This window comes from Natrix helvetica, assembly GCF_964273705.1.
Source record: "Natrix helvetica genome assembly, chromosome: 7".
Lineage (NCBI taxonomy): Eukaryota > Metazoa > Chordata > Lepidosauria > Squamata > Natricidae > Natrix > Natrix helvetica.
In genome coordinates, this window is record NC_138558.1 from 78,311,878 (window position 1) to 78,326,059 (window position 14,182).

The 14,182-nt window shown below is 58.5% G+C and overlaps 1 protein-coding gene across 1 annotated transcript; it reads right to left on the reverse strand.

Annotated features, from left to right (window-relative positions):
- Positions 1–7,357: 7,357 nt before the first annotated feature.
- Positions 7,358–11,059, reverse strand: MSX1 (msh homeobox 1). The gene is made up of 2 exons (XM_081959170.1): positions 10,609–11,059; positions 7,358–7,996 (listed from the first exon to the last, which is right to left on the reverse strand). The coding sequence occupies exons 1-2, from the start codon at positions 11,033–11,035 to the stop codon at positions 7,560–7,562; spliced, it is 864 nt and encodes a 287-aa protein (XP_081815296.1). The 5' UTR covers positions 11,036–11,059; the 3' UTR covers positions 7,358–7,559.
- Between the last annotated feature and the right edge of the window lie 3,123 nt (positions 11,060–14,182).

The window sequence follows — 14,182 nt, forward strand, 5'->3', positions numbered from 1 at the left end:
CATAAAGCAGAGCCGGGAGATCTTCACCCAAGGATCTTATAAGGGAAAAGGGGGGGACAAGCACAAGGGAGGCATCAGAGAGAAGGCGCAGGCAAAGACAGAGGAAAAAAATAAAGAAAAATGAAGATCATGAGGTTAAGGGGCTGCCAACAATAGCAACACGAGCTAAAGCTGGTCAGTGCTATTGATACAGTCAACGTGAGCAGGAGACGATTGCAAAAGAAACAGCTTAATAATTAGCTGCAGGCTCTTCTGTCAAATCCAGATGTGGAACGGAGTTCCTGCACAGTCAGATAATAATCCCCTGACATAACATTCAGGGGATTCCCTTGCTTTTCAGTGGGGAGAATTTTTCCAAATACTGTTAACTTTCATAGTGAGCTCAAAAGGAAGTAACTGCAAAGTTTCATTTAAAAGAAGATTGGAATTTGATTACGTGATAAAAATATATACAAGCGCGTCAGGGTTCGATCAGGGTTAAATCCCTTAAGTACTTCAATCTTCCAATTTTTTTGGCCATATTTGTTAGATATATTAAAAGGTAGCAAGACAGAAGAATCAGTCAATTGCAGCTCCTACGTTTTCCACGGTTCTTAAGGTATCTTCTAGATACGGATTTGTAAAATGCGGGAAGGGGTGAATCACGCTTTCCTAGGAGAGTAGGAAAGATATTGCAAAATCCTCATTCCCTCCCTACTCCTGGGGCCAGCTATTTGCCGGCTCTCCGAACTACTCAAAATTCCCGCTACCGGTTCTCCAGAATCTTTCAGAACCTGCTGAATTTAACCCCTGCCACGTGTACCCCTTCTGCTTGGAGAAGAAGCCTCGGCTGGCCCGTGTGGAGGAAGGGGCTCCGTTCGCACAGAGCCAGCCCCAGCCCCAAAGCCCAACCACGAGCAGCCGAGGACCCGGAAATATTTGGGCGCCTGTCTTGGCAGCACTTGTGAGTGCCTCCCCCTCTGCCGTGCCCACAGAAACCACGCACGCCTCTTGCACAGAGCCACACTCTTAGCGGAGCAAAATGCCGGAGCCCCAGCCAGGGCGGGGACGAGACCAGGCGGGCCTCGTTTCGAAGGGAGCAGGAAAGTCCTTGATTTCCTGAGAAAAGCAGCTGGAAGAAGACTGTCCGATGCTGTGGAAAGAGCCCGGAGTGTAAATCTCGAGGCAGAGCCCAGGCGCCCCTCATGAGGCCGGGAAGGAGGGAGAAATCTTGGTTCCCTCCGCTGGTTTCTCTCCTGCCGCCCCAAAGAGCCCCTCCCCCCTTCTCTGCATGCAGCGACCCAAAGGGGAGGGGCTTTGAATCTCCCCGGCTGGATGTAACCCAGGTAGCCAGTTTGAGCCGAGAGCAGGACAGCGGAGGGAAAGTCCCTCTTCCGGAGTTTCAAGTGGGGAGGAGGGATATGCAGGTATGCATTTTAAAAGAAGGAACTCCGTCCCCCTCCCAATATAGGGAATTCCAAGCTGAGGTTTCATTCTCTCTCTCCCTCTCTCTCCCTCTCTCCCTCTCTCCCTCTCTCCCTCTCTGTGGCTGTCTGGATCCTGTGTTTCCCAATTGCCCCATTTTCCCTTCCCCCTCCCCTCCCCTTCCCAAGCGCCCACCACCACTTGCTCTCTTCAGCTGCTCTTCTCTTCAGACCTGGAGAACTGCAGCCTTTCCCCCCCCCTTTCCCCCCTTGCTCTCAGTTCATCTCTGGCCATGATTTAAATGAAACCGCTCCCCAGCCTCCCTCACTTGGGGGCCGGAGGCAAACCCAGCCTTGGTCAATCGCAGCCTCCCGCTCGCCATGGACGAAGCTCAGCGGAGCTGCTGCAGGTGCGCTCGGAGGCCCCCGGTGGGAAGCTGCCCTCTCCTCATCCCCTCCCCTCCCCCAGAAGCCCGGTCCTCCCGAGCCCTCTCTCGAGTCTGGAAAACCCCCGCGCTCCCTCCGCCGCGGCTTCCAGGCAAGGGCAGCTCAGCTGCCGGTGGAGAGGCGGCAATTCCTGCAGGGACAACAGAGGCGACAACGACCCGCTTCCTCTTACTGTGGCGGGGCAACCGAAACCAACAAGCGGCACCAGCCGGACCTTCCCGGGTTCTTTGCCTGTTTCAGCCGCTTCCCCGAGAGGCGATCCTTGGGGCCAAACAACTTTCCCTCTTCAAACGACCCTTCCTTCCTCCCTGGGCAGAATCCAAGTTGAGTGAAGGGAGCCGACTGCAGCGCCTCCCAGCCGGCCTGCTCACAACCGGCAGAACAACCCGCAGAGGGGGAATGGGGGAACGGCAAGGTCTTAAAATTTAATGTTTATCTGTCAATAATTTGCCAAATAAATAAATCGATGATACCACACATCTGACTCTCAAAGTGTCTTTCCCCCAAATAGAGAGCAGGCAGGCAGGCAGGCAGGCAGGCAGGCAGGCAGGCAGGCAGGCAGGCAGGCAGGCAGGCAGGCAGGCAGGCAGGCAGGCAGGCAGGCAGGCAGGCAGGCAGGCAGGCAGGCAGGCAGGCAGGCAGGCAGGCAGGCAGGCAGGCAGGCAGGCAGGCAGGCAGGCAGGAAGGAAGGAAGGAAGGAAGGAAGGAAGGAAGGAAGGAAGGAAGGAAGGAAAACTGGTGGGGGAAGCCTTGAGATAGCCTGGGGTGGGAGCTGCAAATGCTCTGGGCATCGAGGGCAGCGTCCACTGGAAAAAGTCTCAGCACTTATTAAATCTCTTCAGGTAGAATCAAAATGTTACAGCAGCCATTTCATGTCCACACCAGTGAAACTGGTTGGATGTGCCATCATAAAGAAAAATGACTGTTACCTATTTCACCGAACATAAAAAAGCACAAAGGTCTGTGCAAATGCCTGGGAACCAGGGCGTGGCTTGCCTCACAGCCACTTGGCACACCCTGGCCTCCCTTCTGAGGGCTGGTGACTCTAGCAGATAGATGTTCAGAGGGCTGCAGTACCCATAACCTCTCCTGGGTGCCTAACATGGAAGAGGTGGGATTGGTGGTTTCCAGTTGAAATATGCTGGCTTCTGAGGCATACAATCCTTGGCAAATCAATGGCAGGAGAAGGCGTGGCAGAACCTGGGGTGGAGTTAAAAGAGGGATCAGCCTTGAATCCCCATGTAGTAACAAATGAAGTCCAACCCCCTTTGAATTCCACGGACCCTTATCCAACGCCTAGCAGGTGCTTATCATTACCGGTAGGTGACAAGATTCCTGTGCAAAGACTTTTTTTAAGCAATAAGTCCATTTAATTGGATCTTAAGGTGGACCTGGTCTTTTCTACCTACATAAATCAACAAAAGAAACTACAATGGAAATAACTGAGCTTGAAGTAACAGCAGAGCAACTCTGGGTGGGCATATCAAAAAGTCAAGATGGTAGCCATGGCCAGATGATTCAAATCCAGCCCTAAAATGAATAAAGTGAAACAGCCATTATTGACTTTTCTCATGGATCTTGGTTGTTTTCCTGCAGACATTTCATTACCCAAAATACCTACCAAAATCTCCCAGACTGCTCCCACCAATACTGACAGGGAAAACCCCTAGAATATGAGCTGAGAGCAGACCCTCCTCCTTACTAGCACTGATGAAGTTACCTACCTGGGTCATGAAACATCTGCAAGAAACCCACCAAGCTCAGAGAGCACCCAGGAGCCCTCATGTCAACCCTGGGCTACGAATGTTCTCTTTCATCGGACACATCTGGGCAGCAGGAAACTCTTCTTGGTCTTGATGCCTTGATCTTGCAGCCAGTGGTCCCAGGTGCAGCCAGGATGGTTTTGGATGAGGGTGATACCTCCCCTGCAGGGTTTCTGAGCCGCCTCCTGCATGGACCCCCAGGGCTCTCACATGGTTCATGGGTGTGGAGGAGGGGAGCAGTTCAGTGGACCTTAGAGACTGAAGCTGCCTTTGATGAGGGAATTGGCAGGCAACCCTGCAGCCAAATGAGGCAGGAGTTTACTGGCCCTCATAAAATCTACCTGGTCAGGAAAGGATGGGGACTTTGGGGAGCTCATCAGGGCGAAGTACAAGGAGATTCAAAATCAATTGATGAATGAATTGTATCAAATATGCTTTTCTTCCCCAAAAGGCAACTTTCCCTTGAAGATGTTTCCTTGTCATTCAAGAAGCTGATGATAATATTTAGATACTAAGAAGAAAATAAGTTTAAGATGAAAAAAATGGAAAGAGAATAAATTGGGTTGGAAATGGAAACAGAACTGTGGTGGAAAAACTGTTCATTTGTCAAATTGGTATCATGGATGTGTAATGAAATATTTGAGATGTTTAAAAATGTGTGTGGAACTTTGGAGGGCAAGGATAAGCTAGAAATTTGGATGGAGCACTTGGACCAGGAAATGGAAGAGAAGAGAGTAAAAAAAGAGGGCTCAATTGAAGAACAAGAATAGAAGAAAAAGGAACTAAAGATGAAAATGGCTAGATGGTTTCATTAGGGTAAAATAGATGAAAAGAGGAACTGTGACAGGATAATTCGGTATAACTTGGAAGGGGCAATTAATTATATCGTTTATACAAAAAAGAAGAAAATAAGTTGGAAAATACGAGAAGAGAATAATAGAGCTGGAATTGGAAATAGAATTGTGAAATGGATTGTTTGTAAAAGAGGGCGTAAAGGGGAAAAACCGGGCAATCCTTTGTTCATAAATATGTCATTTGTTTGTTTTTTTAAACCCAATAAAATATCTCTCTCTCTCTCTCTCTCTCTATATATATATATAAAAGAAGCTTCTTCTTCGGTTCAGTTGAGTCAGAACCGAAGAAGCTGCTTGGATGAGAAGCCAAAGGTCTTCCTTGAAAAGTGGCCTTTAGGAAAAAGCACCTTTGGGGCAACTTACCAGCCGGGTGACTGAGAATCTCCAGAGGCAGCCAAGGGGGGATTGTATGCGGCCATGCACAGATAAAGGCGTCGCAGTGAGACAGAGGTCCACCTGCAATCCCGAAGGGCAACGTCACGTGACCGTTAGGGATGGAAGTCTCTGTGGCTGCCGTGAAGGAATCCCTCGCTGTGGCCAAGCAAGAAGATCACATGGCCCTCACCTGCTCCCCTCCTGCCAGTTGCCCTCTTGACCCAGGGAAGTTGGCCCAGGCCTGGTCGGGAGCCGCCAAAGAAAACCCAGCAAGGAATCCAACCAGCAAACGCTGATCGTGTGACTGCAGGGACGGATGTAACTGTGAGGACCGTCTTACCCATCCCTGGCTCGGCAGAGTTCTAAGTTCGATCCCCGAAGAAGGCTCATTAAGTGAGGACCACCTGTGATGGGCAGAGCAGCCGGGCTCCCCGCTGGTGCCACCCTTCCAGTCCTCTTTTGCCTGGGAAGCGCCGGGGCGGCTAGGGGCGAGGGACCTGGTCAAGGGCCCTGCCTGCGTCCACAGCAGTCTTATTCAGAGGCCATCCGGCTCTCTCCATCCTCCAAAGGGAGAGGCAAGCAGGAACTGACCGGACTGGGTGCCAGGCTAGATGCAGGCTGGGCGGTGCCTTGCCCGAACCTACTGCCCCTCGGTGCACAGGAGGGGTTGGCCGGGTCCGTGCAAGGCCAGAATCGCTTTGGAAGCGTGAAGAGTCCCTCCGATACTCGGGGCTGCCTTGGAGAGGCTCCAGAGTCGGCAGCAAGAAGAGAAGCGCCCTTCCCAGATCGCCCCGTTTCCTTCTGCTTCCCTCCGACCACCGCCAGAGCCCCGAGGCCGGATCTCGGTCCTGTCCTTGAAGGAAGCTTCGGAGAGAGAAGGCAACGAGGAGGATCCGGGACCGAAAGGGGAGCCGCTGAAGAGGGCAAGGACCAGGCGGCCGATCGGCGATCGCGTTCTTCGGACCCGGCAGGGAATCTCCCGCAAGAAGAGGATGCGGACTTCTCTCTTCCTCCGGACTGACAGGATTTCGGCTGCAGGTGGAGGTCCCGATGGAAGCGTTGGAGGTCGGAGAGGGGAGCCAGGTTGAGGCCGAGGGGGAAGGGGAAGGAAAGAGAAGGGGCGGTGACGGACATAAGGGGGGCCCCCCGGGGGAAGCCAGGCAGCGCTCCTGAATCGGGGCTTCTGGGCGGAGCGGCCGGTGGTGGAGTGGGCGGCCTTGGGAGACCCACACAAATCTAAGATTGCGTGATACTTTTTTTCTTTGAGAAAAGTCCAAGGCTGCAGAGTTCCAAAAAGCTAAAGGGTCGGATTTTGAACTTTTCAGCGGCGCCGCGATTCCCGCCGGGTTTAGAAAGTCCGCGGACGGACCGGCACTGGACGCAGCAGGAGAGCCGGCCTCTCTTCAAGCGCAGCGCCCGTGGCGGCCGCCCCTGCTCTCCGTCTCTCGCCCTCGCTGCCGGGAAGCCTCCGCAGTCGTGGATGGGCCGGCGGAGGCTCCCGGACAGGTCCACGCACCGTCTCCCCCGCCGGCCACGGGTTAAGCAGGCTACGCTTCCCGGGCGAGTCCTTACTAAGCCCACCCCGCCCCTCCGCAATTGACGCTCTGAAATGGGTCTGGGAGCCCACGGAGGAGGCGACCCCGAGGCTGCGGCGGCCTCTTCCTACTCCCAGGCGGAGCCTGAGTCGCCTCTCGCCCTGCACGTCTCGGCCAGGCCGGACCGCCGCAGGGGCCGGTTGGTCGCGCCACTTAATCCGAGACTGGCCGGCCGTGAGTCGACTTCCCGGGAGAGACGGAGGCGGAAAGACCTGCTGGCTTCCCCGCATTCGTGGAGCTTCCCATCCCGGGTCGATTCTCTCCTCCTCCCCACTTCCTGCCTTTCCGCTGTGAGAGTTATGGAAGGCTTCCCTCCGCCTCTCACTAAAGCCCCGCTGCCTTTTTACAAATGTTCCCCTGGGAATTGAACGTCCCGAGGATGACCTTTACTCGGGAGAAGGTCTCTTGGAATTCGGTAGAATTTACTCCCAAGTAAACCGGGATCCCAAAGGAAGAATTTTGGCTTCGCTGGGGCTACAGTGTATCAGTGTAGATTCCGCGAGAGAAAGCGCCGCTCCGGGCGCCTCTCATTCGCAAAGGGCCGACCGGTTTTGATCCACGCAGCCGTCGGATGTGAGGGAAAACGACGCTGCTGAAACTCATCGGGGCTTGGAATCCCCCCACGGACAGAAGGGCTCGGAGGCGCCACGCGGAGCAAACTGGGCGGCGGAAGTCTCGCTTCCCACTCGGCGCCTGTGGATCTGCTGCTCTCACGTGAACCCGGGTTAATCCCCCCCCCCAAGGGTGGCTAAAGAGGCAGGGGGGGAGCGGGGCCGGGGCTTAACCCAGAGCGCAGGAGAGGGCGGCAACTGAACCGCCGCGGGAGAGAGCGAGCGAGAGCGAGCGAGAGCGATAGCAACGCGGAGATCCCCCAGGTCGGCTGGGACAAAGGCAGCGCGCCCAACCCGCTCACCCCGCTGTTGTTTAAAATTAATTTATTTATCAAATATAGCTATTAATATAAACGATAATAACTTTTTCGACTGTACAATATTGTACACGGGGCGCCGCGCTCCTTCCTCGCGTGGAGGCAGCCAACGGCCGCGGCGCCTCCGAAGGGCTGTCCGTCCAGGGCGGCCTCGCCTGGGCAGCGGCGGGCTCCGAGCTGCTCCTGCGGTCGGCCTAGGCCAGGTGGTACATGCTGTAGCCGACGTGCGCGGCCGCATAGAGCCCGACGGGCGTGACGGGCAAGGCGGCGCGCTGGAAGGGGCCTCCGGAGGCGTAGAGGGAGGCGCCGGCCACGGCCGGGCTGCCCAGCGGGAAGGAGAGGCCGAAGGCGGCGGCGGGCGGCAGGAGCGGCTTGGCGGCCATCTTCAGCTTCTCCAGCTCGGCCTCCTGCAGCCGCTTGGCCTTGGCGCGCCGGTTCTGGAACCAGATCTTCACCTGCGTCTCGGTCAGGCTGAGCGAGCTGGAGAACTCGGCGCGCTCGGCAATGGAGAGGTACTGCTTCTGCCGGAACTTGCGCTCCAGCGCCAGGAGCTGAGCCGTGGTGAAGGGCGTCCGGGGCTTACGGTTCGTCTTGTGCTTGCGGAGCGTGCAGGCTGGCGGGCTGGAGCGCCCTGCGAGGGAAGGAGGGGGTAAGGAGGGGGGAAGAGAGAGGGACAGAGAGAGAGAACGGTCGTTTAGGGACAGTCCGGCCCACCCCGTCCGAAGGCCCACAGCCTCCGCTCCCCCCCCCCCCAGCCCGTCTCTACCGCGCCGCCTCTACCCTCCGTCCGGGAAGCGGATCATCGTGCGGAGCCCTCCACGGGCTCGGGTCCTGGTTTCGTTTATGTGCAAAGGGCCCCGGGTTGAAAGGCTCCGCGTGCCGCCGAATGTCCCGGGATCAGCGCGATTCCCAGGCGGAAGAATCCTGCGCTTGCGCTTCCCACCTTCTCCAGCCCTGGCTCGGAATCCAAGGGAAATTGCCTGGAGCTGGAGGTCGGAATCTCTTCTGTGATGGAGGCGGGGAATTTCTAGGTGACGGCCTGAGGTTGGAGCTTTAAAAGGCGGGAGGGTCCCTCCGGAAATTCCCAGAAGGAAAAAGATCAGAGGAAGGGGCCTGCTTTAGAGAGCTGGAGTCGGAGGGCGGCATTTTGCAAGCCAAAAGTGTTGGGGCTGAGAGCGCCCGGGCCCTTGTCAACATCTTGGGCTAAAGACTTGTTGCGTTTGGGTGGGAGGAGATGATGGGGAAAGAGAGTCCCTCTGCCCACTTCCCTACCTCAGCTTGCCCCGCATTGCAGGAACGAAGGGGAGCGGGTGCTCCTTCCTTCCTCCACCTGCTCAGACAGGGCACGGTTACTCTTGCGCAATGCCAAGGAGGAGGCCTGGGGTTCTCTCTGCAGAAACTGTGCCTGGAGGGGCGGATGGGATCTCTGGCTTTGATCTTCCTTCGGATTATCAATAAGAGACACTCTGGATCTTCGTCCTGAGCAAGGGAGGGATCCACTTCACTTACATGGAGAGAAAAACTGTCAGGAGTGCGATTGTGGGCCCGCTGCACTCTAGAAATCCCACGGGGGGGGGGGGGTTCTCAACGGGACTGCCTGTTTTTTCTTTGAAGACGTTTTGCTTCTCATCTGAGAAGCTTCTTCATGAGAAGTGAAAGGTCTTCAAAGAGAAACCAGAAAGTCCAGTTGCCTCTTGGGCGGAAAAAAACCACCTTTGGCACATGACCTGGAGAATTTCCACACACAGCCATTCCTCTGGAAACAGCCATGGGAGTCTATGGGAGGAGAAAACCAGAAGGGGTTATGAGCTTCGTTTCTAAAGCATTTTTTTTTAAAGCCTCAATGCCGTTTCATAAAACCTTGGTTGGAAAAGGGGCTGCCAAACTCCTTTTGGATAATGCGGCCTTGTCCATCCAGCAGGAGCCAGTTTTGCTTAATCTTAATATAGTCTTTATTGTCATTGTACAAAATAAATGCAACGAAATTGGTTAATGCCCCCTATTTTGTTTTGCTATTCCAGGCCAGGGGAATAAGACTCTCCTTTAATTTCAGCTGCTGTTCTTCACCGATTTCTACTGATTTTCTTCCCTGCCATTTAATTCTGTCCAAAGCAGGAGAGAAACTCACCCACCCAAGCAGAAAATACCTGAAAGGCTACAAGAAATAGTTCTGAGGAGGACCTCGTGCAGGTAATTTGGACAGTCCCGTTTTCTTTTCTGCTTTGAAAAAGTCCCCCCCCCATCAACCTCTCTTACATCATTAATCTTACAGTGTGTCACCTGGGGACAGTCTTTGTGTCATCCTACTTTTTACAGCACCTTTTTCAAACTAAGGCACCGGCTCAGGGCTGGGGAATCGGGGTGTTTAGGCGCAACACAGGCAGGTGTTCACCCACACCGTATCAGCCGCCAGGCCCAGGAGGAGCAAGCGGTGCTGTCTGAGCTTCTCCCCCTTCTCGGAAATCCTCGGCAGCACCCCTGACTGAGGGGGTCTCAGGGACCTACTTTCCCTGGGGGAAACGGGCTCCAGCTCATGGGGGACTGGAGAGGCTGCTGGGTTTCCGCTTCGCATATCAATCGGAAGGGGCTGGGCTGATTCCGATTGGGTCCACTGGCTTGTGGAGGGATGGGAGAGCTGGGAAGGGGTTGCACAGTTCTGAGGCAAGCAAGCGGGCATTTCCTCCAGTGGAAACTCTCCCTTGGGAACCTCTCCCTGGCCTCCGTCTGGTAAGAGCCTTCGGGTGGGAGTGGAGTCCATCCAAACCTTGGAAGAAACTCTGGGCTGGGGAGAGGCAGGGAGGCAGCAAAGGTCGAGCCAAGCATTGGGGCAGCCGGAGGGTCCTCGGAGCCCAACAGGACGTTTAGCCATCGCTTTGGTCAGCAAGGCATTTCTGCAGGGGAGTTCCCAGGGCACCTCGCTTGTGGGGCGGGCTGAGCTACGGGAAAAGGCGGTCCTTCCCCTGCAGGCCAGACGAGGAGCCGAGGCGCTAAGGTGCCTGCAACCGGACTGGCAACCGCGCAGGGAAAGGATCATGCCGAGTCCCCCGGGCGCCCAGCGAGCATCCTTCGGCCGAGTTGGAAGCGGGTTCCCCGACAAAGGAGTCACCTCTGTAGCGGCGGCGGCCGAGGGCTGCTGCCCAGCGGTTTCGGCCTTGGGCGCCCTCCCGGCGGTGGCGGGGCTAGGGGCGGGCACGAACGGCGAGGAGGGGGCTTCCCGGGGCTGCTGGCGGCGGGGCCACTTACTTGGCGGCGACGGGGAGAAGTGGCGGGCGGGCCTCCAGGGCGAGGGGTCGGCCTTCTCCGGGCTTTCGGCCTTGACCGGAGCTTCCTCGGGAACTTTCACGAAGGCTCCGACGCCGAAAGGGCTGGGCAGGAGCGGAGGCGAGGCGGAAGCCCCGGCCGGTCGGGGACTGAGGGCTGCCGGCGGGTGAATCGCGAGCCCTCCGCGCTCCGCCAGCCCGTCGCGGGGCCCGCTGCCGATTTTGCGGGGCTGGGCCATGAGCGCCTCCACGCTGAAGGGCAGCAGAGCCGCGCGAGGCTTCTCGCCCTCCTCCTCCTCCTCCTCGCCCCGCATGGCGCCCCCGGGGACCGCCTTGCTGCGGGCCTGGGCCGCCGGCTCCTCGGCTCGGGCTGCGCACTGCACCGAAGTCATGGCGGGCCCGGGGGCCATGCGGCGGCGCGGGGGGCGCGCATGGAGCGGGCCAGAGCGACGGCGCGGGCGGGACCGCGCGCGGCTGCTCTCCGGGACACTTTCCGCGGCGCGGCTAATAAAGCGAGGCGCCTGTCCCGGCGGCCAATCCGCGCGCCGAGGGGAGGGCCTCTGACTTCCCATTGGACGCGGCGCGCGGCGAGGGCCCCGGGCGGGGAGGGCGGGCGGCGGCCTCGGGCGGCGGGTCTTGGCCGGGAAGAGGCGACGGGGCCAACCGGCCGGCTGACTCGGGGAGCGCGGGCGCTGCGCTTCCGACGGCCTCTTTCTGGACTTTCTCCGGTTGTTGCCGAACAGAGGGGTCGCTGCCGCCCCGCCGGACCGGACCGGACCTGCCTCTCCCGATGGCGATTCCTGGCCCGGAGTGTAACGGCGGCGGCGGGCGCTTGGCTGGGTTTCCAGCGGAGGCAAAGGAGTCGTGCTCCGCTCCGCTCCGCTCCGCCGCCGCGCATCATCGCTCCGAGCAAAGGCCGTTCCTTTCACGAGATTTCCTGGAGCGAAAGTCCCGTCGGCGGCCTCGGGGATTCCCTCTCACGCAAGTCCGGGAGCTGAGCTGCCAATTGCCGCAAATCCGCCGTGAGCGATGGAGTCCGTCACGCCTACGAGGCCGGTCTTCCACCCCGCCCAGCGACCCTCCTTTGGGCCGGGCTGAGTGCGGGGCAATCCCGGCCCTCACCCAAAGCCCTCCTGGCGGGAAGCCGACTGGGAAGCGCGAATATCTCGAGGGGTCCGGCGGGACCGCGACCGCAGCTCGCTCCACTCTTTCCTCCGGCGGCCCGGGGCGCCTTGCAGGGATGCCGCCTGCGGCTCAGGGAAGGGAACGGGAGCTTCAGGACCGCCGCCGCCGCAGCGGAGCGTACCAGCGCCACTTCGTAGCCGATTGTGCCGCCTGCGGCGACTTCCGTCCCCACACCCCGCCCTGCTCCCTTCGGCGCCTCCAAGCTTCCAGCGGGGTCCCACGAGGGGCCCCAGCCGAAGGCTTCGAGCTGTCTGGCCGCCTGGGTCCTTCTCTTCCCCCCCCGCCCTCCAGCCCTCGAGCATGCGAGGAATCCCTGCGCTTGTTCCCCGCGATTTCTTCTCGGAGGGGAGGGGCTGCCTCTGCGCTTTCTTTGGGAAGCCAAAGGGGTTGTGGTGAACTTTGTTCCAGATTTGTTGAAGCATTTGTGGCACCTTAGTCGGCAACCGTCTCCAGCGGCCTCGGGAATTTAGTAGCCGTCGGTGAGCGATTGCATTACCTGCACCGGTATTAGGTCGTGCAGAGAAAGCGCCGCCCGGAGCCCTTTTACGGGTCTTTGATTTGGTGATCGAAAAGGTGATTTTGGAAACAGGTTTTGGTGAGAGTCTCCCTTGGGAAATGGGGCGGGGAGGGGAGGGATCGAGCAAGGACCAGAAGGTGCGCCCTAGGAAACACCCACACCCCCTCTGGTCTGCCCTTCCCGCCCCTCTCCTCTGGCCTGGACAAGCGGCTCCTCCAGCCACCGCCCGCCTCCCACGGAAGGAACTGCGGATCGCGGGAGCGCAGGGCGAGAGGACTCAGCCGCCGCGTCCCCGTGGCCGCTCGCGAGGCCTCCTCTTTTCCGCGAGTTCTGCGAGCTAAGGCCGCCTGTCCTTTCCGATCTCTGCCTCTCCGCGAAGGATCAGGCCCACTGCCCCTTTCAAAGCCACCCTCCCGGTCAAGGGGTCTTGGGTTGGAGCGGGAGCGCCTCTGGGGATTCAGGAGCTCTCCTCCGCCGAACAAAGCGCTGGAGCTTCTCAGAGGACAGAATTCCTGTCGTTCCGAATCGAGGAGCTTCTTCCTCGAAGGCTCCAGATCATCAATCGCTCCTCAAGTTCTCCATCCGGCGTCTGTCGCACTGAGACCAGGACGGGAGAGTCGCCGGTGGGTCAGAGGCTAACATTCCGCCCCCCACCCACCCTCAGGCTGGCTCAGCCTTGTGGGCGAAGGAAGCCGCTTTGCCTGCCCTAGAGGCAAGGCTGGGGAATCGGGGCCATCTCGTGCGCCCCCTCCCAGCTTCTCTGCAGAAGGAGGCCTCCTTCCAAGCGAGGACAGCCTCGGAGGCCCTGGATCTCTTCTGTCCTTCCGGCCGCCCCTCCGCGGGTTCCCTCTGGCGGCGCCTGCCCTTTCCACCTGCCAGCTCCTCCTGGGGCGCTTCTCTTGCGGCTTCCTTTTGTGGGGCTGGGGCCGGGGCTGCGGGCAGTCCGGGAGACCAGAAAAGCGGGCGCCCTTCCCCTCGTGCTCTGCGGAGGCCTCGGGGCCAGAAACCCCGGCGGCCTGCCACGGACGACTCCAAGCATTTGGAGCAGCGGGAAAAGAAAACGCCTGAGCCGAAGCGGTCGTGGCTCCGGGGCAGAACGCTCCGTTTCTGCTCGGTGATCATGGAGCGCCTTCCAGCCACCCCAGCCGTCGTGGGAACCGCCGCCTCCCCCCCCCCGCCTGTGTGCCAGGTTGTCCGGGAGGCTCTGAGGGGGGCAGGTGGGATCCTAAACCTCGGGGTCCAACTCTCGCTCGCACTCAATGGGGTTAGACTGAGCGTCCTGCCCGCCTTTTCTGTGAGGGGGGCGGGAGGACAGAGGCAGCCCGGAGTCCGCCGGCAACCATCCAATGGGATCAGGGCGGAAGCTGCAGGGATCATCGGTTGCAGGCAGCTTGGCCGGAGTCAGGCTGGACGGTTCAGGCTCTATTTCAGATCTGGACAGATCTGGCTTCGAGTTTAGCGGATCCCATTTGGTGCCTTGAAGGGAGCCCCAGAGACCACTTAGTCTGGGGGCGCTGCCTTTGCTCCCCCCAGCTCAGCTTTTCCCTCAGACGACTGGCTCCCCCCGGAAAGTCGTTTGAGGCAAGAAGGCGGGTGGGCGTTTCTGTCGGTCTGGGAGGCGCCTTCTGTGAACCGCGATGCTCTCCCGAAAGATTCGGGACACAAGAGGGTCCCGCCGCCCCGGGCTGAGGCTGGAGCTCTTCTGGTAGGCGGTGAGACGGGGAGGGGCTAATGGTGAGCGAGGGGAAAACTTCCTAATCTCCCGCGCTGTTGGCCCTTGGGATTATTATACAGGGGGAACCTGGGAAACCGTCGGCCTAATTATTTATTGTTATTCTTATTATTAAACTTCTAT